At 45.8% G+C, this 26,308-nt stretch overlaps 3 protein-coding genes across 5 annotated transcripts in view; 1 reads left to right on the top strand and 2 right to left on the bottom strand.

Moving 5' to 3' along the window:
- The window catches only part of LOC117093612 (zinc finger protein 813-like), a 361,257-nt gene that overhangs the window by 127,795 nt on the left and 207,154 nt on the right, over nucleotides 1-26,308 (top strand). The window lies entirely within an intron of this gene.
- Nucleotides 1-26,308, bottom strand: part of LOC117093610 (zinc finger protein 83-like) — a 241,235-nt gene that overhangs the window by 106,284 nt on the left and 108,643 nt on the right.
- Nucleotides 171-25,021, bottom strand: LOC117093617 (zinc finger protein 611). Its single transcript, XM_033228980.1, has 4 exons — nucleotides 24,930-25,021; nucleotides 14,777-14,858; nucleotides 10,456-10,582; nucleotides 171-3,232 (listed from the first exon to the last, which is right to left on the bottom strand). Exons 2-4 carry the CDS (start codon nucleotides 14,837-14,839, stop codon nucleotides 1,302-1,304), a joined length of 2,121 nt encoding a protein of 706 aa, XP_033084871.1. The 5' UTR covers nucleotides 14,840-14,858; nucleotides 24,930-25,021; the 3' UTR covers nucleotides 171-1,301.

Genomic DNA, 26,308 nt, shown 5'->3' on the forward strand with positions numbered 1-26,308 from the left:
TTGTATTTTTAGTAGAGACGGGGTTTCACCGTGGTCTCGATCTCCTGACCTTGTGATCCGCCCGCCTCAGCCTCCCAAAGTGCTGGGATTACAGGCGTGAGCCACCGCGCCCGCTAGGCTAATTTTTTGTATTTTTAGTAGAGACGGGGTTTCACCGTGTTAGCCAGGACGGTCTTGATCTCCTGACCTCATGATCCGCCACCTTCCCAAAGTGCTGGGATTACAGGCGTGAGCCATCACACCCAGCTGATATACCTTTTAAAAAGTACTATGGTATATCCCTTTTAAAAAGTACTATCTCAAAGAAGTACTATATCTTTAAAAAGTACTATCTCCAATAATTAATAATAATAATAATAGAAAATCAGAAACAAAAAACAGGCTGAGACAAGTGGTTCACATGTGTGGGCCATGCTGGTTTCAAACTCCTGACCTCAAGTAATCTACCTGCCTTGGCCTCCCAATGTGCTGGCACAACAGGCCTGAGCCACCACACCTGGCCCAATCCTCTTAACACAAACACTTTAATGTCAATTAAGGCTTGAACTCAATGTTAAGTCAACAGAAACTCGAGTCAATGCTGAATTGACTCTAATGTCAATTAATGCCTGATGGTTTGCTACAGTCATTGCATTGGGAACAGTTAGCTCAAAAATGAATTTTCTCATGTTCTGTAAGGAGTGATCTCGGACTAAAGACCTTGCCACACTTATGACGTTTGTAAGATTTCTGTCCAGTATGGATTCTCTGATGTCTAATGAGGTGTGAATGTGAAGTAAAGGCTTTGCCACAATCACCACACTTGTGAGCTTTCTCTCCTGTATGAATTCTCCTATGTTTTGCATAGGATGAAGCTTGACTGAAGACCTTGCCACAGTCATGACATTTGTAAGGTTTCTCTCCAGTATGAGTTTGGCAATGAACTGCTATGTACAAACGATGTCTGAAAACTTTACTACATTTATTACACTTGTAAGATATCCCTTCTTTATGGGTTCTCAAATGATTTGCAATGGTTTTAGCGTTACTGAAGACTGTGAGAATCATTACATTAGTCAAATTTCCCCATACCATGAACTGCCTGATGGGGAATAAGTGTTGACTGTCCACTAAAGGCTTTGCCACACTCACTACACTTGTAAGGTTTCTCTCCGGTGTGAATTCCAGTATGTTGTGCCAGGTGTGAATCACTCCCAAAAGTCTTGTGACAAACCTTACATTTGTATGGCTTCTCTCCAGTATGAATTCTGTCTTTTAAGGTGTGATTTCCAACTGAAAACTTTGTCACATGCTTCACATTTCTAAGGTTTCTCTCCAGTATGAATTCTATGATGACGTGAAAGGTGTGATTGTTGATTAAAAACCTTTCCACATTCATTACACTTGTAAGGTTTCTCTGCAGTGTGAATTCTAGTATGTCTTGCCAGGAGTGAATTACGCACAAAAGCCTTGTCACAAACAGTACATTTGTAAGATTTCTCTCCAGTATGAAGTCTACGATGGTATATAAGGGATGGCCAGTGACGGAAGGTATTGCCGCACTCATTACACTTGTAAGGTTTCTCACCACTATGAAGTCTACGATGGCAATGAAGGGATGACCTGCGACTGAAGGTCTTGTCGCACTCATTACACTTGTAAGGTTTCTCACCACTATGAACTCTACGATGGCATACGAGGTATGACCTGTGACTGAAGGTCTTGCCGCACTCGTTACACTTGTAAGGTTTCTCTCCACTATGAATTCTAGTATGTTTTGCCAGATAGGAATGACACGCGAAAGCCTTGTTACAAACCTTACATTTGTATGGTTTCTCTCCAGTATGAATTACCTTATGTGTTTCAAGGCTTGATTGGCGACTGAAAACTTTTTCACATTCTTCACATTTGTAAGGTTGCTCTCCAGTGTGAATTGATTTATGAATTAAAAGATATGAATTTTGATGAAAGGTCTTGCCACATTCATGACACTTGTAAGGTTTTTCTCCAGGGTGAATTCTAGTATGTCTTGCCAGTTGTGAATTCCGCATGAAAGCCTTGTCACAAACCTCACATTTGTAAGATTTCTCTCTGGCATGAAGTCTTTGATGGCATACAAGGGAGGACTTGTGACTGAAAGTCTTGCCACACTCATTACACTTGTAAGTTTTCTCTACAGTGTGAATTCTGGTGTGTCGAGTCAGCTGTGAATGCCACGTGAAAGCTGTGTCACAAACCTTACATTTGTATGGTTTCTCTCCAGTGTGAATTCTCCTATGTGTCTCAAGGGTTGATTTGTGACTGAAAACTTTGTCACATTCTTCACATTTGTAAGGTTTCTCTCCAGTATGAATTCTATGATGACGTGCAAAGTTTGATTGTTGATTAAAAGCCTTGTCACATTCATTACACTTGTAAGGTTTCTCTCCAGTATGAATTGCCTTGTGAATTACAAGAGCTGAATTTTGACCAAAGATCTTGCCACACTCATTACACTTGTAAGATTTTACTCCAGTATGAAGTCTACGATGGCATGTAAGGGATGACACCTGACTGAAGGACTTGCCACACTCATTACACTTGTAAGGTTTCTCACCCGTGTGGCATCTCTGATGGCATGCGAGGTACTGCTTGTGATGAAAGAGCTTGCCACATACATCACATTTATATGGTTTGTCTCCTAAAGGGATTATCTGGTGTTTCCTTAAGAGTGAGCTACAATTAAAGGCTTTGCCACTCTCATTACATTGGAAAGATGTTTCTGTCATGTGTACTTCCTGTTCTTGTGTGAGTAATGAAGAATTCAAGAAATTATTCCTATAGTTATTAGAAATCTGGGTTTGGGGCCTACAAGAAATTCTTTGGGATGCTGAAACTGAGGGAGCATCACTGGTAGACTTCTCAAGTTGATTAGCAATTTTGTCTTTGATCTGAAATATGTGCAGTTCAGGCAGATGTGAATGAAAGCTTGATCCAAGCTGATCGTTAATAGGCTTGTTTCCAGCATGCCTTTGATCATATCGGTCTGTACTACCAATCAAGATTTTTATTTTTGTCATGGGTGCTTCATGGCCATCTCTTTCATCTTCTTGACACTGAAACTCAATGTCATGAATTTCTTTTTCAATGTCCTGGAAGCAAAAATCTCCAATGTGATGACTTTCAGGTCTTTGCAATGTCCCTGGGTAGAACACTTCTGTATTGCCTTGCCCTGTTGACAAGACCTCCTTCATCATGCATTTGGAAGTGATATCTACAAAATATAAACACCAACAGGTTTCCAGTTAAGTCCAGATGGCAAGTCATACTGAAGTGTGTAAATATGACACACAAAAAAATACTTATTTTGAACTTACCAAATATGATCTTCAAAGTATAGGAACACAAAAGGAGTAAGATTCTTTAATAAATAAAGGGCGATTACATGTCCTTCAAATCAATTCTATGAAAGTCTATTTTCTGTATCATGACAAAACACTGACAGGGCACAAACATGTATAAGCCTAAAGTGAGGAGTATTTTTCCCACCATGACCCTAAAGTGTATCACAATTTGCAAAAAACATATTACTGTCACATCAATGCAGAGAAAAATATGTATTCTTCACATTTAAAGCATATTCACTGTATACAAATAAATGCTAAAAAAAAAAAATCCACACAATATACTATATTGGTAAATAATCTACAACAAGCTCACGTAAGGATAAGCAAAAGCAATGGAAATTCTGTATTGTCAAACAATTATAGCACTGAGAAGATAAGAAAAGATTACAAAAATTAGCCAGGTATCGTGGTCCATGCCTGCAGTCACAGCTACTTGGGAGGCTGAGGCACAAGAATCTCTTGAACCTGAGAGGCAGAGGTTGCAGTGAGCCAAGATCACACTACTACACTCTAGCCAGGGAGACAAAGTGAGACTCTGCCTCAAACAAAAAAAGGAAAAAAAAAAAAAAAAAAAAAAAGAAAAAAAGTTACAATGTATTTCTGAATAAATGTCATAAAATTACTTATATCCACACAGAACAAGCACTTAGTGACTTTTGAAAAATTTTTTGTAGTTTTATTTTTTTGAGATGGAATCTTGCACTCCAGCTTGGAGTGCCATGGCATGATCTCAGCTCACTGCAACCTCTGCCTCCTGGGTTGCAGTGATTCTCCGGCCTCAGCCTCCTGACTACCTGGGATTACAGGCATGCACCACTATGCCTGTGTAATTTTTGTGTTTTTAGTAGAGATGGGTTTGACCATCTTGGCCAGTCTGGTCTCAAACTCCTGACCTCAAGTAATCCACCCACCTCGGCCTCCCAAAGTTCTGGGATTACAGGTGTGAGCCACTGCACCCGGTGACACTTTGTGACATTAACGAGTGTAGTGTGTCAGTTATATTGCATACCACATACTGTAAAGCCATATGTAAAATTATAAAAAATAAAATGTTGTAACCCATGATAAAACCAGCAAGCAAATGAGTACAGTTATACAGCCTGCAGAATTCTAAACAATTCCCTCTTAAGAAAAAAGCCACAATTTCTATTTAAGCATCAGCACACAACATAAGAAAAGAAATACATGATAAGATCACTACCTTCTGATGTATGAGGTCAAGAAAATGCACAGCATTTTAAGAAATAAGAATTGACTAATGGCTGAGCAAGGTGGCTCACACCTGTAATCCCAGCACTTTGGGTGGCTGAGGCAGGTGAATCACAAGGTCAGGAGATTGAGAACAGCCAGGCCAACATGGGGAAACCCCATCTCTACTAAGAATACAAAAAGAAACAGCTGGATGTGGTGGTGGGTGCCTGTAATCTCAGCTACTCTGGAAGGTAAGGCAAAAGAATCATTTGGACTCAGGGGGCGGAGGTTGCAGTGAGCCGAGATCTCGCCATTGCATTCCAGCCTGGGTGACAGGGCAAGACTCCGTCTCAAACAAACAAACAAACAAACAAACAAATAGATAAATAATTGACCAATAGTGTAGAAAACTGCAATTATGATGTCACAACTCTAGTTATGTAATAGCCAGGCAACACAGCAATTTTGTATATATGCATTCCCCATGGTTATCTAGTTCACTATGCATAAAATATATAGACTGTGTACTGGGAAAATTTATAAACTGAGATCAGAGAAAACATTGTATAAAACAAATTGCACAATAAAAACAACAAATATGATGTATGCTCCCTGGCCCGAATGTTCGTCTTAGCTAAAAGCCATTATCAGGTTTCTTATTCTCCAATAGGATGTTCCTGCAGATGGGGCCTTTTAGAGAATTTGGTCATGGGTGTTGACTAATTGTGAATAGGACTAGGGCTTTTAATTGTATATTTTCTTTCATTTATTTTTGAAAAAGAGTTTCACTCTTATTGCCCAGGCTGCAGTGCAATAGTGTGATCTAGGATCACCACAACCTCTGCCTCCCAGGTTCAAGCGATTCTCCCCCCTCAGCCATCTGAGTAGCTGGGATTAAAGGCATGCATGCACAACCGCTCCTGGCTAATTTTGTATTTTTAGTAAAGACGGTGTATCTCCATGTTGGTCAGACTGATCTCAAACTCTCAACCTCATGTGATTTGGCCATCTCAGCCTCCCAAATGCTGGGAATACAGGCATGAGCCACCACGCCCAGCCAGGACTAATGCCTTTATAAAAAGAGACAGTAAAGAGCTGATTGTCTGTTCCTGTTTACACCATGTCAGGACACAGCAGGAAGATGGCTGGGCTAAACCATGAAGAAGGCTCTCACCAGGAACCAATCTAACTGACATCTTGCTCTTAGATTTCCCACTCTCCAGATTCGTGAGAAATACATTTCTATGTCTTAAGATTTCCAGTTTAAGCTATTTTTTAAAATCTATTTTTGAGACCAGTAATGCTTCATCACCCAGGTAGTGGTATGATTCTCCTACCTAAAGAGATACTCATGCCTCAGCCTCTTGAGTAGCAGGGAATACAGACACATGCCACCATGCCTGGCTAATTTTTTTGGGGGGTGGCGGGGAATGGAATGTAACTGTCACCCGAGCTGGAGTGCAGTGGTGCGATCAGGGTTCACTGCAACATCCACTTCCCAGGTTCAAGTGATTCTCCTCAGTCTCACAAGAAGCTGGGATTAAAGGTTCATACCAACACGCGCAGCTAATTTTTGTATTTTTACTAGAGACGGGGTTTCACCATGTTGGCCAGGCTGGTCTCGAACTGCGGCTGGCCAGTGTACGCTATTTTTGACAGAACAGTAAAATGAGTGAGACAGGAAAAGAGGCATCTCATCATCAACATAACCGAAGGCTGACAAATCTTTTTTTTTTTTTTTTTTTTTTTTTTTTGAGGCGGAGTCTCGCTCTGTCGCCCGGACTGGAGTGCAGTGGCCGGATCTCAGCTCACTGCAAGCTCCGCCTCCCGGGTTTACGCCATTCTCCTGCCTCAGCCTCCCGAGTAGCTGGGACTACAGGCGCCCGCCACCTCGCCCGGCTAGTTTTTGTATTTTTAGTAGAGACGGGGTTTCACCGTGTTAGCCAGGATGGTCTCGATCTCCTGACCTCGTGATCCACCCGTCTCGGCCTCCCAAAGTGCTGGGATTACAGGCTTGAGCCACCGTGCCCGGCTTTTTTTTTTTTTTTTTGAGACAGAGTCTGGCTCTGTGGCCCAGGCTGGAGTGAGCGGTGCCATCTTGGCTCACTGCAAGCTCCGCCTCCCGGGTTCCCGCCATTCTCCTGCCTCAGCCTCCCAAGGAGCTGGGACTACAGGCGCCCGCCACCTCGCCCGGCTAGTTTTTGTATTTTTAGTAGAGACGGGGTTTCACCGTATTAGCCAGGATGGTCTCGATCTCCTGACCTCGTGATCCGCCCGTCTCGGCCTCCCAAAGTACTGGGATTACAGGCTTGAGCCACCGCGCCCGGCCAAGGCTGACAAATCTTATTAAACAAAGGAAGTTTAGAGTCTCTACTATAAAACTTGTAATATATGAAGAGGTCTAATAGTATTCACTTGTTTTAAAAAGCAGGTGGATGAATCACCTGAGGTTGGGAGTTGGAAACCCGCCTTACCAATATGGAGAAACCCCATCTCTACTAAAAATACAAAGATTAGCCAGGCTTGCACCAGGCATAATCCCAGCTACTTGGGAGCCTGAAGCAGGACAATCACTTGAACCCTGGAAGTGGAGGTTGCAGTGAGCCAAGATTGCACCATTGCACTCCAGCCTGAGCAACAAGAGGGAAATTTCACTTAAAAAAAAAAAAAGGCCGGGCGCGGTGGCTCAAGCCTGTAATCCCAGTACTTTGGGAGGCCGAGACGGGCGGATCACGAGGTCAGGAGATCGAGACCATCCTGGCTAACATGGTGAAACCCCGTCTCTACTAAAAAAATACAAAAACTAGCCGGGCGAGGTGGCGGGCGCCTGTAGTCCCAGCTACTCGGGAGGCTGAGGCAGGAGAATGGTGTAAACCCGGGAGGTGGAGCTTGCAGTGAGCTGAGATCCGGCCACTGCACTCCAGTCTGGGCAACAGAGCGAGACTCCGTCTCAATAAAAAAAAAAAAGGCCGGGCACTCATGTCTGTAATTCCAGCACTTTGGGAGGCTGAGGAGGGTATACCACTTGAGGTCAGGAGTTCGAGACCAGCCTAGCGAACACAGTGAAACCCCATCCCTACTAAAAATACAAAATTAGCAAGGCGTAGTGGAGCATGCCTGTAATCCCAGCTACTCGGGAGACTGAGGCAGGAGAATCGCTTGAACACAGGAGATGGAGGTTGCGGTGAACTGAAATTGTGCCATTGCACTTCAGCCTGGGAAACAGGAGCAAAATTCCATCTCAAAAAAAAAACAAAAAACAACCCTGGAAGCAAATTAACATTATTTCTCAAATAACGACAGCAGGGCCCACAGTGTCCATATACTTGACCCCAGTTTGCACATACGGTAGGTGAGGGACAAGACTTGATCCTGGGCCTGAAGCATCCCACTACATGTTCTTAGGCACAATAGTCAGCCCAGGCAGTACAGAAAATGACCAGTCACAGAAAATTCAAAGAGAACAGAAAGAAGCACATCAAGGGGGACACAAGGGCTGAGCTGTGCTGCTGACAGTGGTGCCAAGTCATCCCTCATGGACCATGTGCTGAGTCATCATGCCCTGCACACATGGATTCAGGCAGCCTCCTATAATTTTGTCCAGTGGATGAATAAGGTTTTGACTTACTCCGTGAGAGTAGTGTTGGAGGGGAGGGGTTCACAGGGAAATTGGGGAATCAGGCATTACAAAATCAATAGGGTGGAAAGAAACAGTATTTGCATCCAGATCAATGTATCATGTGAGGCAAGGCCAGGAAAGGAAGGGTAAGTGTGGAAGGCAGGAAGTAATGGGCATGTAGGAGTGAACTTTGTGCATGCACGTCTGTAGGAATAGAATTCCACTAAGATAGACCAAATCTTCAGCTTGGAGGAAAGTGGAACTAATTTAGCCAATGGTAAAATATTGACCCAAGGTTAACTATGCAAATTACAATATGGGCAACGGACAAGAATGAAAGAGATCCAAGAAAGCAGTAGTATGGTGGCCTGAGGTGAAAGCAGTTTTACATCTCTTAAATTCAATGCCTCTGATTTCTACTTTCAAGCATATACTCAACAAAATCCCCTGTGTAGATTCCAGAAATGCATACACACACAAAAAAACAAACGCTATGAAGAGTACAGTGCAGCAATGTAGGAGACCATGGGGGAGAACAAGGATCCCCTGGATGCGTAGGTAGTGATGTGCTTGTGAAAACAGAGCCTGGCTGAGTGCAGTGGCTCACTTCTGTAATCCCAGCACACTGGATGGGTGGGTGGATCACAAGGTCAAGAGTTCGAGACCAGCCAGGCCAGCATGGTGAAACACTGTCTCTACTAAAAAAATACAAAACATTAGTCAGGCATGGTGGTGCATGTCTGTAATCCCACCTACTCAAAAGGCCGAGGTAGGAGATTGCTTGAACCCAGGAGGCAGAATTTGCAGTGTGCTGAGGTTGCACCACTGTACTCCAGCCTGGGTGACAGAGCAATACTCAGTCTTAAAAAAAAAAAAAAAAGGAACTGTACCTTTAATAGAGATGTGGTTTCACCCACGTTGGACAGGCTGGTCTCCAACTCCTGACCTCAGGTGATTCACCCACCTCAGCCTTCCAAAGTGCTGGGATTATAGGTGTGTGCCACCGCACCCACTTGGGCAGTATTATTTATGAGAATAAAGAGAAGAAACCAATCCAGATGTCCATCGACAGGTAAATATATGAACAAAATGTGGTATATACATACAATGGAATATTATTCAGCCTTAAAAACAAACTCAGATGGGGCCAGGGGCGGTGGCTCATGCCTGTAATTCCAGCACTTTGGGAATCCAAGGCCACTGAATCATGTCAGCCCAGGCTATCAAAACCAGCCTGGTCAAAATGGCAAAACCACCATCTGTAATAGAACTACCAAAAATTAGTTGGGTGTGGTGACACATGCCTGTAATCCCAGCCACTCAAGAGGCTGAGGCAGGAGAATCACTTCAACCCAAAAGGTGGAGGTTGCAGTGAGCCAAGATCACGCCACTGCACTCAAGCCTGGGCAACAGAGTGAGACTCTGAATCAAAAAAAATAAAAACAAAACAAAACAAAACAAAACACAGAAATCAAGAAGTTGAAAGCCACTGTATCTTAAGGAAATGATAGTAGAAGTAAAGTATGGAAACCCCATTCAACTTCACAAGCTCCCTCACTAAGACTGATGAAAACCATATCTGTTACAGGGTTGATCCTATAAAAAATGGGAACATAGGTTTTCTTGTTAAAAATGAACAATGGCACATATTGGTGTGAAAATGTGAAATGAACAAGAGTTCAGTCAAGAGCCTCATATATATGAGGCTGTGAGCCCAAATGACCTCCTCACTAGGAGGAATTTCAACACCACTGACTGCTGCTTAGAGAAGATGATCATTAGTTTATGGGATGAACATTGTCACAGTGCCAGTGAGAGACGCTTCTGTGATGCTCCTCAAAAACCAGAATGAGCTGAGCACAGTGGCTCACACCTGTAATCCCAGCACTTTGGAAGGCCGAGGTGGGTGGATCACCTGAGGTCGGGAGTTAGAGACGAGCCTGACCAACATGGAGAAACCCCGTCTCTACTAAAAATACAAAATTAGCTGCGTGTGGTGGTGCATGCCTGGGTGGTGTAGCTGGGATTACTTGGGAGGCTGAGGCAGGAGAATCGCTTGAACCTGGAAGGCAGAGGTTATGGTGAGCCGAGATCATACCACTGCACTCCAGCCTGGTCAACAAGAGCGAAACTCCATCTTAAAAAACAAAAACAGAAACAAAAAACAAAACAAAACAAAACAACCACGTATGGGGCAAAATCACAAAAGAAAATACAAAACCAGGAAGAGCCAAGACAGACAAGAGCAGACTCCTCATGTCTGCAGGGACTTTTCCTCACCCACAGACTCCAGGTTCCTGTAGTTCTCCAACATCACTTCCCTGTATAAAGCCCTCTGCGCAGGGTTCAGGCATTTCCACTCCGCCAGTGAGAATTCTATAGCCACATCCCTGAAAGTCACGCGTCCCTAAAATGAAACACACATTTCCACAAAACATTATGGAGGACGGAGTTAGCACCTTCACAGGAAATGAGAAAAGAGAAAATAAGTATGTATTTGATCAAAGGTTGTTCTGGCAAAACCACGTTAAGGTGTTTTTGAGTATTTTTTCCCCGTAGTTGCATTTTATTATACTTTTCCTTCAAAGATTTTAAGATCCCATAAGTCACTACGGAAGTGATCTTATGGACAATATAAAAACTATATAAATGAAAAGGAAGCACAGGGCCAGGCATGGTGGTTCACGCCTGTAATCCCAACACTTCAGGAAGACAAGGCGGGCAGATTATTTGAGGTCAAGAGTTCAAGACCAGCCTGGTCAACATGGTAAAAACCTGTCTCTACTAAAAATATAAAAATTAGCCAGGCTTGGTGGCAGGCACCTGTAATTCCAGCTACACAGGAGGCTGAGGCAGGAGAATCACTAGAACCCAGGAGATGGAGGCTGTAGTGAGCCAAGTTGGCACCATTGCACTCCATCCTGGGCAACAGACTGATACTCCATCTCAAAAAAAAAAAAGCAAACATAGGGTTTTCTCTAGAGACATGTCAGATATAATGTTCAACATACCAGGTGATATTAAGTCTCTAGATGAGCTAAGATACACGTGCTGTTTCAGAGAGGACAAAGTCCAATGGCTTTGAAAGAAAAGTCCGCCGGGCGCAGTGGCTCAAGCCTGTAATCCCAGCACTTTGGGAGGCCGAGACGGGCGGATCATGAGGTCAGGAGATCGAGACCATCCTGGCTAACACGGTGAAACCCCGTCTCTACTAAAAAATACAAAAAACTAGCCAGGCGAGGTGGCGGGCGCCTGAAGTCCCAGCTACTCCGGAGGCTGAGGCAGGAGAATGGCATAAACCCGGGAGGAGGAGCTTGCAGTGAGCTGAGATCCGGCCACTGCACTCCAGCCCGGCGACAGAGAGAGACTCCGTCTCAGGGGAAAAAAAAAAAAAAAAAAAAGAAAGAAAGAAAAGTCCAAATCAAAAAACTATCACGATTGGTCAGGCACAGTGGCTCATGCCTATAATTCCAGCACTTTGGGAGGCCAAGGCGGGCAGATCATGAGGTCAGGAGTTCGAGACCAGCCTAGGAACTTGCTGAAACCCCTTCTCTACTAAAAATACAAAACTTAGCTGGGCGTGGTGGTGGGTGCCTATAATCCCCGATACTCAGGAGGCTGTGGCCATAGAATTGCTTGAAACCAAGAGGCAGAGGTTGCAGTGAGCCGACATCATGTTACGCACTTCAGCCTGGGTGACAGAGCAATACTCCGTCTCCAAAAAACAAAAAAACAAAAAACTGTCATGATCACAGCAACAGCCATGACTAATATTTTTGAATGCTTCCCATGTGCTATACACTCTTCTAACTGTTTCCCGTGTCTTAAGCCATAAAATAACATACTATCCCATGAAGGAAGATCTGTACTTGGAGTCAGCTGCATCACACACACTCTAGGAAACTTGCCACAAATCAAATAGCTAAAAATATCAACACGAGCACCTGAATCCGGATGTCTGGGATTCACATTTGAATATAAACACCTAAGTAACAGACACAGCTTTAAACTAAACTGCCACAGGTTTATCTAGTGGAGAGAATGTGATAAAGGTCCAAGGGTGAGAACATGGAGCATCCTACAAGGTCACTGAATGGACACACACAGGCATGCAGATAATCCTCCACAGTATTTCTTACTTTTTTCTTTTTCTTTTTTTTGAGATGGAGTCTCACTCTATTGCACAGGCTGGAGTGCAGTGGCACAATCTCGGCTCACTGCAACGTCTGCCACCCAGGTTCAAGCAAGTCTCTTGCCTCAGTTTCCCCAGTAGGTGGGATTTGAGGCACCTGCCACCGCATCCATCTAATTTTTGTATATTTAGTAGAGAAGGGGTTTCACCATCTTAGCCAGGCTGGTCTTGAACTCCTAATGTTGTGATCCACCTGCCTCAGCCTTCCAAATAAAAATACTTAAAATCATTACAATTATTATAAAAAATAAAACATATTGCAAATGAAAAATACTTAAAATCATTACAATTATTATAAAAAATAAAACTTATTGCAAATGTTGTGTTTTCTGCATAAACCATGGGCTTATCCATCCATGTATTCATGCACACACATCCCGCCATGCCGTTACACACGTGGTGGTGTGCACCTCTAACTCAGCTACTCGAGAGGCTGAGGCAACAGAATCACTGTAATCCAGGAGTCAGAGGCTACAGTGAAATGAAATCACACCACTGCACTCCTGCCTGGGTGACAGAGTGAGACTCAACTCAAAAAAAAATAAAAAATAAAATAAAATCAATGATGTAATAAAGCATCCTGTACCACTGATGCCTATCTCCACTTTCCATTCCATTCTGAGTCATTAAAATTGCAGTTTGGCCAAGCAGGGTGGCTCAGGCCTGTAATCCCAGCACTTTGGGAGACCCAGCTGGAGGAATCACAAGATCAGGAGTTCAGCCAGCCTGACCAATATGGTGAAACCCCATCTCTACTAAAAATACAAAAAAATTAGCCAGCCATGGCAGTGAATACCTGTAATCTCAGATGTATGGGAGGCTGATGCAAAAGAATTGCTTGAAGCCGGAAGGCAGAGGTTGCAGTGATCTGAGATCCTGCCACTGCAATCCAACCTGGGCAACAGAGCGAGACTCCATCTCAAAAAAGTGCAGAGTCCAGCCGGGCTGGCTGTCTCCCATCTGGAATGCCAGCAATTTGGGAGGCCAAGATGGGAGGATCAATTGAGGCCAGGATATCAAGGCGAGAGTGAGCTATGATTGCACCACTGCACTCCAGCCTGGACAACAAAATAAAAATACAATATAAAAAATAAGGCCGGGCTCAGTGGCCCACATCTTTAATCCCAGCGCTTTATGAGTCCCAGATAGGCAGATCACAAGGTCAGGAGTTCAAGACCACCCTAACCAACATGATGAAACCCCATCTCAACTAAAAATACAAAAATTAGCTGGGTGTGGAGGTGGGTGTCTGTAGTCCCAGCAACTTGGGAGGCTGAGGCAGAAGAATTGCTTGAAACTGGGAGGCGGAGGTTGCAGTGAGCTGAGATCGTGCCATTGCACTCCAGCTTTGTTGACTGAGTGACTCCATCTTAATATAAATAAATAAATACACATATACATTCATACATTCATACATATATACATTCATACATAGATACATACATAGATATATATAGTGACCCATGCCTATCCTTCAGGCTCTCCGAGAGGCTAAAGTAGGGATTCGTTGAGCCCAGGAGTTTAAGGCTGCTGTAAACTCTGAATTGTGTCACTGTACTCCAGAACTAAGCCACAGAGTGACACCTTCTCTCTCTCTCTCTTTTTTCCTTTGAGACAGAGTCTCACTCTGTCTCCCAGGCTGGAGTGCAGTGGCACAATTTCGGCATATGGTAACTTCCACCTCCAGGGTTCAAGTGATTCTCCTGCCTCAGCCTCCTGAGAAGCCAAGATTACAGGTATGCACCACCACACCCAGCTAATTTTTGTATTTTTAGTAGAGATACAGTTTCACCATATTGGCTAGGCTAGTCTTGAACTCCTGACCTCAAGTGATCTACCTGCCTCGGCTTCCCAAAGTGCTGGGATTACAGGTATGAGCCACCACACCTGGATCAACATCCTGTCTCTTTAAAAAAAAAAAGTTTGGAGTCAGAGACATCTTGATCTACTAGTGTGGCTTCAAATGCATAACAAATCAGATACACAATATCTCCCCTTATTCGTCTCCCTGTCCAGAATTTACCAGATATCTGTACACATCAACATGTATATTTCATATGTAGCTTCTCTGATCTGGTCCACAAAAAGCTGACATCCAGATGTGGTCCCTGAACCACCCAGGCTGCCCAGCAGCACTGACATCAACGGGCCCACACTCCATGTTTATCCATGTCTGGGTGTGAGCCCTTCCCAGGACCGTGCCCAGTGGAGCCTTTTCCCAAGTCCATGTCACTGGGTCACAGGACATGGAATCTCAGAGCAGGTGACAGGAACTGAGGGCAGGCATGGGTGAGTGCAAGTGAATGCGTCAGGCAAAATGCTTCAGACTCAGAAAAGACTGGCTACTACAACACCTGGCATTTCAGAAAGAAAAGAGACAGATTAATCCCCAGAGGAACATCACTTCACCTGAGGAAGGGCCATGCCTGCCTCCTTTCCTTTCCTCTTCTCAGCTGCTTCCTCACGTAACATGAGTCTTTAGAAATCAATCCTGTATGTAAAAAAAAAAAAAAAATGAGACTTCATGTTAGAAATGACTCACTCCCTTCCCATGACAAAAACACACGAACAGGGAAGACTTCACCCTGTAGAAAGATGTTCCCCCACTGCCCTCTGCACCAGAGATCATGCACAGATAAGAAAGCCCCACAGGAAGACCTGTAAGTGTACGTTTGACCCCGGTCTTCAGATCTCACTCCCCTCCTGGAGAAGCCCCCACACACAAGGCAGCAGGGGCGAGCTGGGCTAGACTGATCTCCCTTTCAGGATACAGACTCATCCCTGACCAAACCCCATCCAGAGGACAGCCCCTCACCTCTCTGTGGATCACAGGCTGAGCTCAGCCCCCAGAAATGGAGGACACAGAGCTTCGATGCTCAGTGCTGCACACAGATGACAAGCACCTGGGCCACTGCAGCTATTACTGAGGGTGGGCTCCATCCCTTCAGAATAAGAACCCTGCTAAAGGAGCACAAATGCTCTATTTGCAAAATGCTCTGCACTCTAATGTAAAGCCAGGGTTGAGTTCCACTCACAGCAGACGAGCCCAGCACAGTCCCACGTTCTGGCTCTGCTCTCTCTTTGGGGCCTTGTTCTCACCAAGATCCAGATAGTGGATGGTAAAGGCACAAAAATAATCACACAGAACAGTCAATGTGGACCAGAGGTGGGATGAAGATTGGGCTGTGTGTAAGGAAAATAAACATTGGGGCCCCAAATCACTAAGCAAAATGGAAAAGTCAAGCTGGGAGCTGCTTAGGGAGCCAGACTCCCCTTCTATTCAAAGTCACCCTTCTGCTCCCTGACATAGGTGCCTATATGAGTGTCTCCTTTGGAAAGGCTAATCAGAAACTCAAAAGAAAGACCCAGCACAGTGGCTCAGGCCCGTCATACCAGCTCTGTGAGAGGCAGAGGCAGGGGGATCACTTGGGGTCAAGAGGTCTACACCAGTCCAGCCAACATGGTGAAACCCCATCTCTGCCAGGCGTGGTGGCTCAAGCCTGTAATCCCAGCACTTCGGGAGGCCGAGATGGGCGGATCACGAGGTCAGGAGATCGAGACCATCCTGGCTAACACGGTGAAACCCTGTCTCTCCAAAAAAAAACACAAAAGGCCGGGCGCGGTGGCTCAAGCCTGTAATCCCAGCACTTTGGGAGGCCGAGACGGGCGGATCACGAGGTCAGAAGATCGAGACCATCCTGGCTAACACGGTGAAACCCCATCTCTACTAAAAAATACAAAAAAACTAGCCGGGCGAGGTGGCGGGCGCCTGTAGTCCCAGCTACTCGGGAGGCTGAGGCAGGAGAATAGCGTGAACCCGGGAGGCGGAGCTTGCAGTGAGCTGAGATCTGCCCACTGCACTCCAGCCTGGGCGACAGAGCAAGACTCCGTCTCAAAAAAAAAAAAAACAAAAAAAAAACAAAACACAAAAAACTAGCCGGGTGTGGTGGTGGGTGCCTGTAGTCCCAGCTACTCGGGAGGCTGAGGCAGGAGAATGGCCTAAACTGGGGAGGCGGAGCTTGCAGTGAGCTGAGATCCGGCCACTGCACTCCAGCCTGGGCGACAGAGCCAGACTCCGTCTCAATAAAAAAAAAAAAAAAAAAAAAGGAAACCTCATGTGGGTCTCTACTAAGAGAAATTATTCTGCCTTGAAACGCTGTTAATCTGTAACCCTAGCCCCAACTCTGTGCTTGCAGAAACATGTGCTGTATTGACAAGGGATAATGGACTTAGGGCTGTGCAGGATGTGACTTGTTAAAAAGTGTTTGCAGGCAGTATGCTTGGTAAAAGTCACCGCCATGCTCTAATCTCAAGTACCCAGGGACAGAATGTACTGCTGAAGGCCACAGGCACCTCTGCCCAAAAAAGCCTGGGTATTCTCCAAGGTTTCTCCCCACTGAGACAGCGTGAGATATGGCCTCGTGGGAAGGGAAAGACCTGACGGGCCCCCAGCCCAACACCGTCAAAAAAAAGTTTTCAGCAGGAAAACTATGCGATAGGAAGTGTATACATTGTCCTATAGCAGAAAGAGCGGGTAGGGGACCAGCCTCCTGGCGACTTCAAACCCAAAAAGCAGCAAATTCCGGACTCTTATGGAGACGTCTCAATTTGCTCTGGGTGAAAGAAGACAGGCCAGAATTTCCAGGTCCGTGGGGTACCCACGTCCAAGGGATATAAGCGCCTGGGACCTGGGAAGGGCAGACTTAATATAAGACAGAGCGAAACTCAGGTGCCGCGGTAGGGTCTTCACGTCACGCGATCCGCTTCCGGGTTTGCGCACGCAGGACAGAAGCCAGGCCTGGACTCCACCCGTGAGCTGGTTAATGGAGCCTGGGATGGGGGCGGGGAGCGGGCGGAGAGACTTCACCCTTTAGAACCGGCAGAGGGCGGGGCCGGGGCGGAACCTGTGCGTCTCTCAGTCTCGCACCCAGAGCCTCTGTTTTTCGGGTTTTTGGAGGCGAGAGCGGCGAGGAAGGCTGAGGCACGATTCAAAAGCCCTGGAATTGTATGGAACGGGAATGCAAACTATAATATGAAATGCAAAGCCCTGCCTGGAAGGAACATACGATTTCATGCTGACGACCCACAGAATAGAAATCCTCTCAATGCCGGACCAGGTGGCTCACACTCGTAATCCCAGCACTTTGGGACGCGGAGGCGGGCGGATCACGAGGTCAGGAGATCGAGACCATCCTGGCTAACACGGTGAAACCCTGTGTCTACTAAAAATACAAAAAATTAGCCGGGCGTGGTGGTGGACGCCTGTAGTCCCAGCTACTCGGGAGGCTGAGGAAAGAGAATGCCGTGAACCCGGGAGGCGGAGCTTGCAGTGAGCCAAAATCGTGTCACTACACTCCAGCCTGGAGGACAGAGCGAGACTCCGTTCTCAAAAAAAAAGAAAAGAACTCCTCTCCCTTTCTATTCTCCATTTACTCAGGGGAGGGAGTCCACCCTGTGCTTAGCTTCGGAGACTTCCCTAGGGCCTCCGCCTGGGATGCAGGAGGGAGTGCTCAGGCCAAGGAGAAGTGAGGTCACCATCTGATGCTTAAACACAGCCTGAGGTCCCAGCAACTCAGGAAGCAGCGGCGGAGAATCGCTGGACCTGGGGGTCCAGGCCAGCCTGAGCGACAAAGTAACATCCCCTCCGTCAGGGTTCCCTTCCTCATCTCTCTCTCTCTCACTCTTTTATTACTTTTCTTTCTTTCTTTTTTTTTTTTTTTGAGACTGAGTCTCGCTCTGTCGCCCAGGCTGGAGTGCAGTGGCACGATTTTGGTTCACTGCAAGCTCCACCTCCCGGGTTCACGCCATTCTCCTGTCTCAGCCTTTTGAGTAACTGGGACTACAAGCGCCAGTCACGACTCCTGGCTAAGTTTTTGTATTTTTAGTAGAGATGGGGTCACCGTGTTTGCCAGGATGGTCTCAATCTCCTGACCTCGTGATCCGACCGCCTCAGCCTCCCAAAGTGCTGGGATTGCAGATGTGAGCCACCGTGTCTGGCCTTTTTTTTTTCTTTTTTAACCCTTTTTAGATAAAATTTTTGATGGTGTTACATAGGGATCCAACATTATTCTTTTCCACGTGGATACCCAGTTGGTTGTCCCAGCACATTTGTGAAAAAGATCTATTACTTTCTCTTTTTTTACTTTTTTCTTTCCTTTTATTTTTCAGGCAGAGTAGTTCTCTGCGGCCCATGCTGGGGTGCAGCTGCGAGATCGTGGTTCACTGCAGCCTCTGCCTCCTGGGTGGAATCTATTCTTCTGCCTCAGCCTTTGGAGTAGCTGCTATTACAAGTACACACGGCTATGCCCAGCTAATTTTTGTATTTTTGGTAGAGATGGGGTTTCACCGTGCTGGCCAGGCTGGTCTGGAACTCCTGACTTCAAGTGATCCGCCTGCCTCGGCCTCCCAAAGTGCTGTGAGTCACCGTGCCTGGCCCAGGAAATATTCTTTACTTCACTCTTTAAATGTGAGAAAATATAATTGAAAAACAAAGAGTATTCCGCCAAATGAGAAATCATCTCTACGACGATAATAGAGAAAGAATGAAAAACTATTTTATTAATAAATAAGCTTCAGGACAGAATGTGACGGGAAATAGAGGCAAACAGCTAAGAGGTTGAAAAGACAGAAAGAAACGCCACTCTTCTATACAACCCATTAAGTACGTGTTTTCAAGATAAACACTAATCAGTCCTCAGGGACGAGGACTTGAGACGCCATTGGTTACACATAGTTCATCCTGGCCCTACTTGGTAACAGAGTTGAGAATCTCCGTCAGCTAATTAACATCATCCCGAGAGAGGGGGAATACCCTAACACTAACCATAATACAAAAATAATCTGGGCGTGGTGGCAGACACCTGTAATTTCTATTTTTAGTACAGACAGGGTTTCACCAAGCTGGCCAAGCTGGTTTTGAACTCCTGAAGTCAAGTGACTTGGAAGTCTCGGTGTCCCAAAGTATTGGGATTACAGGCTTGAGCCACCAGGGTCAGCCAGGAAAACTCTTAGAAGTTGCGCCTGCATTCCCCTGGACTCAGGTTGCAGGACCACATTCCTCTCAAGGCTCAGAATTACTTAAAGGTCCAAAGCTTTACATTGGAATCATTTGATGTTTGAATTATTTAATTTCCTACTGAGACACAGGTACTATTTATCTTGTTGTTTGCCTTTTTTTTTTTTTTTTTTTTTTTTTTTTGAGATGGAGTCTCACTTTGTTGCCCAGGCTGCAGAGCAGTAGCACAATCTCGGCTCACTGCAGCCTTTGCCTCCCAGGTTCAAGCAATTCTCCTGCCTCAGTCTCCTGAGTAGTTGGGACTACAGGCATGTGCCACCATGCCCGGCTAATTTTTTTGTATTTTTAGTAGAGACAGGGTTTCACCATGTTGGTCAGGTGGTCTCGAACTCCTGACCTCGGGATCGGCCCGCCTTGACCTCCCGAAGTGCTGGGATTACTGGCCTGAGCCACCGCGCCTGGCTATTGCTTGTCTTTCAAAGCAAGTACCAAGTTCTTCAGAAATACAACCCTGGGCCAGGAGCAGTGGCTCACACCTGTAATCCCAGTACTTTGGAAGGCCGAGCCTGGAGGATCATCTGAAATGAGAAGTTCAAGACCAGCCTGGCCAACATGGTGAAACCTCATCTCTACAAAACTATAAAAATCAGCCAGGCATTATGGCTGGTGCCTGTAGTCCCAGCTCCTCTGGAAGCTGAAGCAGGAGAATCACAGGTACCGGGGAAATGGAAATTGCACTGACCAGAGATCACACCATTTAACTCCAGCCTGGACAACAAGAGTGAAACCCCATCTCCATCTGAAAGAAGAAAAGAAGAAAAGAAAAGTAAAGAAAAGACTACCTCAGAAGACAGAAAACGCATTTGCAAATTTTCTAAATAAATGTCCTAAGAAAAGAGATGAAAGGAAAGAAAATCTCTTTATTTTCAAAGGAGGGATTGTACCTCTCATTTATTGGCTTGTTTGAGACAGGGTGTAGCTCACTCACCCAGGCTGGAATGTGGTGGCAAAAACAGGGCTCACTGCAGACTTCAACGTCCTGGTTCAAGTGATCCTCCCACCTTTTTCATCAAGCATTTGGAAGGGATATCTACAAAATAAAAACACAATACATTTCCAATTAAGTCCAGATGGTAAACCATACTGAAGTGTGGAAATATGACACAAAAAAATACTTAACTTTAAACTTCCCAAACATGATCTTCAAAGATTAGGAGCACAAAAGGAGTAAGATTCTTTAATAAATAAAGGGCGATTATATGTCCTTCAAATCATTTCTATGGAAGCCTATTTCCAATATCATGACAAAACACTGACACGGCAGAAACATGTTTAAGCCTAAAGTCAGGAGTGTTTTTCCACTGTGACCCTAAAGTGCATCACAGTTTACAAAAAACATATCACTGTCACATCAAGGAAAAGAAAACTATATATTTTTCATATTTACAGAATTTCTACTGTATACAAATAAATTCTAAAAGACCAAACAACATACTATATTGGTAAATAATCCACAACATGCTTATGTCAGGGTAACCAAAATCAATGGAAATTCTGTATTGTCAAACAATCATAGCACAGAGAAGATAAGAAAAGATTACAAAAATCAGGCAGGCATGGTGGTGGGCACCTGTAGTCTCAGCTACTCGGGAGGCTGAAGCACAAGAATCGCTTGAACCCGGAGGTGGAGATTTCAGTGAGCCAACATTGTGCCACTGCACTGACAGAGTGAGATTCCGTCTCAAAAAAAAAAAAAAGTTAATACAATCTTTTTCTGAATACCTGTCATAAAATTACCTATATCCACGCAGAACAGGGACTTATTGAAATTAACAAGTGCAGTGTGTCAGTTATATTACATACCATATACTGAAAAGCCATATGTGAAATCTTAAATATTAATCAGTAAACCATTGTAATCCATGATAAAACCAGCAAGCAAATAATAAGTACATTTATACAGCCTGCAGAATTCTAAACAATTCCCTCTTAAGAAAAAAGCCACAACTTCTACTTCCCACCAGCACACACTATAAGAACTGAAATACATGTTAAGATCACCACCTTCTGATGTATGAGTTCAAGTAAATACACAGCATTACAAGGAATAAGAACTGACGAACGGTGTCGGAGGGTGCAATTATGATGTCAGAGGTACAGTTAGGTAACACCAGGCAATACAGCAATTTTATATATATGCATTGCCCTTAGTTATCTAGTTAACTGTGCATAAAATATAAAACATAGACTGTGTACTGGGAAAATTTATAAACTGAGATCACAGAAAACATTGTATAAAACAAATTGCACAATAAAAACGTAAAAAACAAGATGTAGGCTCTCTGGTCTGAATGATCATATTGGCCAAAAGCGATGTTCAGAGTTTTTATTGTCCAATAGGATGTTCCTGCAGATGGTGCCTTTGAGAGAATTTGGTCATGGGTGTTGACTACATGTGAATAGGACCGGTGCTTTTAGTTTTATTATTAATTAATTAATTAATTAATTTTTTGAGATGGAGTTTCCCTCTTGTTGCCCAGGCTGGCATGCAGTGGTGCAATCTCGGCTCATTGCAACCTCTGCCTCCCAGATTCAAGCAATTCTGCCTCAGCCTTCTGAGCAGTTGAGATTACAGGCATCTGCAACCATGCCTGGCTAATTTTTGTATTTGTTAAGTACAGATGGGGTTTCACTGTGTTGGCCAGGATGGTCTCGATATCCTGACCTCGTGATCCATGCACCTCGGCCTCCCAAAGTGCTGGTATTACAGATGTGAGCCACCGTGCCCTGATGTCCATTTTAAAAACTACTATGGGTGTGGGCATGGTGGCTCATGCCCGTAATCCCAGCACTTTGGGAGGCCAAGGCAGGCAGATCCCCTGAGATCGGGAGTTAGAGACCAGCCTGGACCAACATGAAGAAACCCAGTCTCTACTAAAAACACAAAATTACCTGGGTGTGGTGGTGCCTGCCTGTAACCCCAGCTACTCACTGTTAGTTAGCTTGTATTCCTAATCATATCCAATAAACTCACCCACTCATCTAAACCCAAGGTCTCTTGTCCCTTTTTTTCTTTTGAGACAATGTCTCGCTCTGTTGACCAGGCTGCAGTGTAATACCCTGCCTCTCTGAGGCAGTAGAATCACTTGAAGCCGAGAAGTGGAGGTTGTAGTGAGCTGAGATCACGCCATCACACACCAGCCTGGGCAACAAGAGCAAAACTCCCTCAGAAAAAAAGAAAAGAAAAGAGAAGGCTATATAGGCCAAATGCAGTGGCTCATCCCTGTAATCCCACCTGTAAACCCAGTAATTTGGGAGGCCAAGGCTGGAGGATCCTTTGGGCCCAGGATTTTGAGACCAGCCTGGGAAACATAGTGAAATCCCATTTCTACAAAAACAATACAAAAATTAGCCAGGCTAGGTGGCTCATGCCTCTGGTCCCAGCTACTCAGAAGGCTGAGGTAGGAGGATCGCTTGAACCCAAGAGGTTGAGGCTGCAGTTAGAGGAGATCACACCACTGCACAACAGCCTGGGTGATACAGCCAGACCCTGTCTCAAAATATTAATTAATTAATTAATTAAAGTATTATGTAATAACAGACAGTGACTTTTTTCCCACTTCACTACCCACGTCCTACCCCATCCTAGGAAAAGGAAAGGCAGTGACTCACAACTGAATAAGTCACTTCCCTCTGGCTGAATAGGGATTCCAAGTGGAAGATACCCCTGATGCCAAGATTTATAGAATGTTTATGTCTTATAGATATGAATTTTTAAATTCTCAATCTCATCTGTATAATTTAAACAAGTTTTTAGATATTAGATTATATATATGGAAGTCAACCTGTCACAAGTAATCATATCCAACAAACTTACCCGCTTATCTAAACCCAAGGTCTCTCACCCCTTTTTTTCTTTTGAGACAATGTCTCTCTCTGTTGTCCAGGCTGCAGTGTAATGACATGATATCAGCTCACCGCAGCCTGGACCTCCTGGGCTCAAGTCATCCTCCCAGCTTGGCCTCCAGAGCAGCTGGGAGTACAGGTGTACCATTAGGTCCGGTTATTTACTTATCTTTTTTGGCAGAGATGGAGGTCTCATTATGTTGCCCAGGCTGGTCTTGAACTCCTGGACTCAAGCAATCCCCTTGCCTCAGTCCCCTAAAGTGCGGAGATTTCAGGCGTGAGCCACTGCGCCCAGCCCCTCTGTCTTCATTACTGTGCTTCCCTCCCTAATTCTGTACATATCTCTCATTCTCCCCTTCTCTCTCTAGCTCTTGTTTTCTTTTCTTTGTCCCTGGGATTCTGCTCTTCATTTTGTACCCCTCTTCTTCCCTCTATTCCTTCCCTTCCACCTCTTCTGCTCCATCCTCGCAACTTAATCTCTTGTTGCTCCTTCTCCCCAATCTTTCAATCGTCCTCAATTTCTGTCTCTTCTCCCATCTCTGCGCCTCCTCTGTTCTCCCTGTTAAATTCTCTCTTCCCTGATAGACTCCCTTGTCCCCACTCTGTGGCACCTGAGCTCCGCAGTTGTCCTCCCTGCTGTGGTTCTCCCTCTATTCTTGATACAAGCACCACTCTGCTTTGTCTGTCCTGGCTCCAAATCCCTGCCTCTCTCCCTCACTCTGATGAGCCTCCCTCTTTGCTTTCACTCCCCCTACCTTGCCGTGCTTCATCTCTCTGTACATCTGGGTTTTCTCTACATTTCTCCAGTTGCTTTTCTCCTCCTGTGTTCCTACGTTGTTTTTCTTTTTGTTTTTCACTTTTGCCATCTCTTGGCATATCCCTCATCAATCCTCTATTTTTCCTGTCTGTTAGGGGCCTTTTTTATTCTCTTCTCTGTCTCAGGTTTTCTACTGCTCTTGTCTGTCTCCTGATCCCTTTGGCCCACACAATCGCAGGAGGGTTTGGAGTAAGACGCCTGCATCCTGGAGGAGCGCATTTTCCAGTGGCTGGAGCTCGGCAGGCAAGAAAACCCCGTGCCACAGGACAGGCCTCTGGGACCTCCCCAGAGCGGGTTCAGTGGAAGCGATGACTGCGGAGGGGAGACCTGGGGAGGAGCAGGCCCTGGCACGAGGAGGGAGGTGGGGAGGGCGATGTGCGCCTCAGAACAAGGATGGGGTCTGCAGGATCCCAGGACACGCAGAGGACTGGGCGTCCCCGGGACTGGAGCCGGGGCGCTGGCGCTCCAAGGGCCCATGAGGGGGAGGCTGGGAGGAGCGCCCCAGGCAAGAATCCACCTCGCGGGTGAGGACTTTAAATAGCGCGGGGCGGGAGGAGTCAGAACAAGGTTTTGAGCAGGAAAACTACGCGATAGAAAGTGTATACATTGCCCTATAGCAGAAAGACCGGGGACCGGAACAGCCTCAGGGCGACTTTAAACCCAAAAGGAAGCGACCCCCGGCCTCTCACGGGGATGTCTCAATTTGCTCTGGGCGAAGGAAGACGGGCGAGAATTTCCAGGTCTGTGGGGACCCCACGTCCCAGGGACAGAAGCGTCGGGGACCTGGGAAGCGGAGACTTAATGCAACACAGGGCAAAACTCACCGCGTGATGTGACCTTCACTCCAACCGATCCGCTTCCGAGTTTGCGTTAATCTGCGCGCGCAGGACAGAAGCCAGGCCTGGACGGGAGGTGGGAGGAGGTGGGCGGGGCCTCAGCGAGATAGGGGCAGGGCGCGAGGCGGAGAGACCTTGCCGTTTAGAACCGGCAGAGAGCAGGACCGAGGAGGGACCTGCTTGTCTCTCAGTCTCCCTCCCAGTGTTTTGGAGACCAGAGTGGCCAGAAACGCTGAGGCATGATTCCAAAGCCCCGGAATTGTCTGGAAGGGGGATGCAAACTAGAATGTGAAATGCAAAGCCCTGCCTGCGCCGCACGTACTATTTCACGCTGACGTCCCACAGAACAGAACAGATATCCTCTCCCTTTCTATTGTCCATTCACTCGGGAGGGAGAGTCTATCCTGTGCTTAGCTTCAGGGACTTCTCTAAAGCCACCGCCTGGGGTGTGGGATGGAGTGCTCAGGCCAGGGAGGAGTGAGGTCACCACCTGCTGCTTAAACATAGCAGAGGCGTCAGGGCGGGAACCTGAGGTCCCAGCTACTCAGGAAGCAGCGGCGGGAGAATCGCTGAGCCTGAGGTTCCAAGCCAGCCTGGGCGACAAGTAACACCCACTGCCGCAGGTCTACCTTCCTCCTCTCTCTTCTAAAAAAAAAAAAAAAAAAAAAAAAAAAGTTTTTTTTTTTTTTTTTTTTGAGATGGAGTCTCGCTCTGTGGCCCAGGCTGGAGTGCAGTGGCCGGATCTCAGCTCACTGCAAGCTCCGCCTCCGGGTTCCCGCCATTCTCCTGCCTCAGCCTCCCGAGTAGCTGGGACTACAGGCGCCCGCCAGCTCGCCCAGCTAGTTTTTTGTATTTTTTAGTAGAGACGGGGTTTCACCGTGTTAGCCAGGATGGTCTCGATCTCCTGACCTCGTGATCCGCCCGTCTCGGCCTCCCAAAGTGCTGGGATTACAGGCTTGAGCCACGGCGCCCGGCCAAAAAAAAGTTTTAAAATAAAATTTTTGATGGTGTGACAAAGGGATCCAACATTATTCTTTTCCATGTGGATAGCCACTTAGTTGTACTGGCACATTTGTCGAAGAGATCGATTACTTTCTTTTTTTAATTATTATTTACTTTTTGCTTTTTCTGGTTTTTTTGTTTTGTTTGTTTGTTTGTTTTGAGACAGAGTATTTCTCTGTCGCCCAGGCTGGGATGCAGTGGTGAGATCTCGACTCAATGCAGCCTCTGCCTCCTGGGTTCAAGCGATTCTCCTGCCTCAGCCTCGGGAGCAGCTGGCCTTAAAGGCCCGCGCCACGAAGCCAGGCTAATTTTTGTATTTTTCGTAGAGACGGGGTTTCACCACGTTGGCCAGGCCGGTATCGAAC

The sequence above is a fragment of the Trachypithecus francoisi genome, unplaced genomic scaffold, assembly GCF_009764315.1.
Source record: "Trachypithecus francoisi isolate TF-2019V2 unplaced genomic scaffold, Tfra_2.0 Lachesis_group12, whole genome shotgun sequence".
NCBI classification, from domain to species: domain Eukaryota; kingdom Metazoa; phylum Chordata; class Mammalia; order Primates; family Cercopithecidae; genus Trachypithecus; species Trachypithecus francoisi.

What these genes read in the sequence shown, in the direction of transcription:
- LOC117093617 (XM_033228980.1), bottom strand. Translation starts at nt 14,839, where the DNA reads ATGTTACGTGAGGAAGCAGCTGAGAAGAGGAAAGGAAAGGAGGCAGGC. An exon ending in CAGGCATGGCCCTTCCTCAG is followed by an intron (nt 10,583 to 14,776) that starts GTGAAGTGATGT and finishes GTTTCATTTTAG; the next exon opens with GGACGCGTGACTTTCAGGGA. An exon ending in CAGGAACCTGGAGTCTGTGG is followed by an intron (nt 3,233 to 10,455) that starts GTGAGGAAAAGT and finishes TATATTTTGTAG; the next exon opens with ATATCACTTCCAAATGCATG.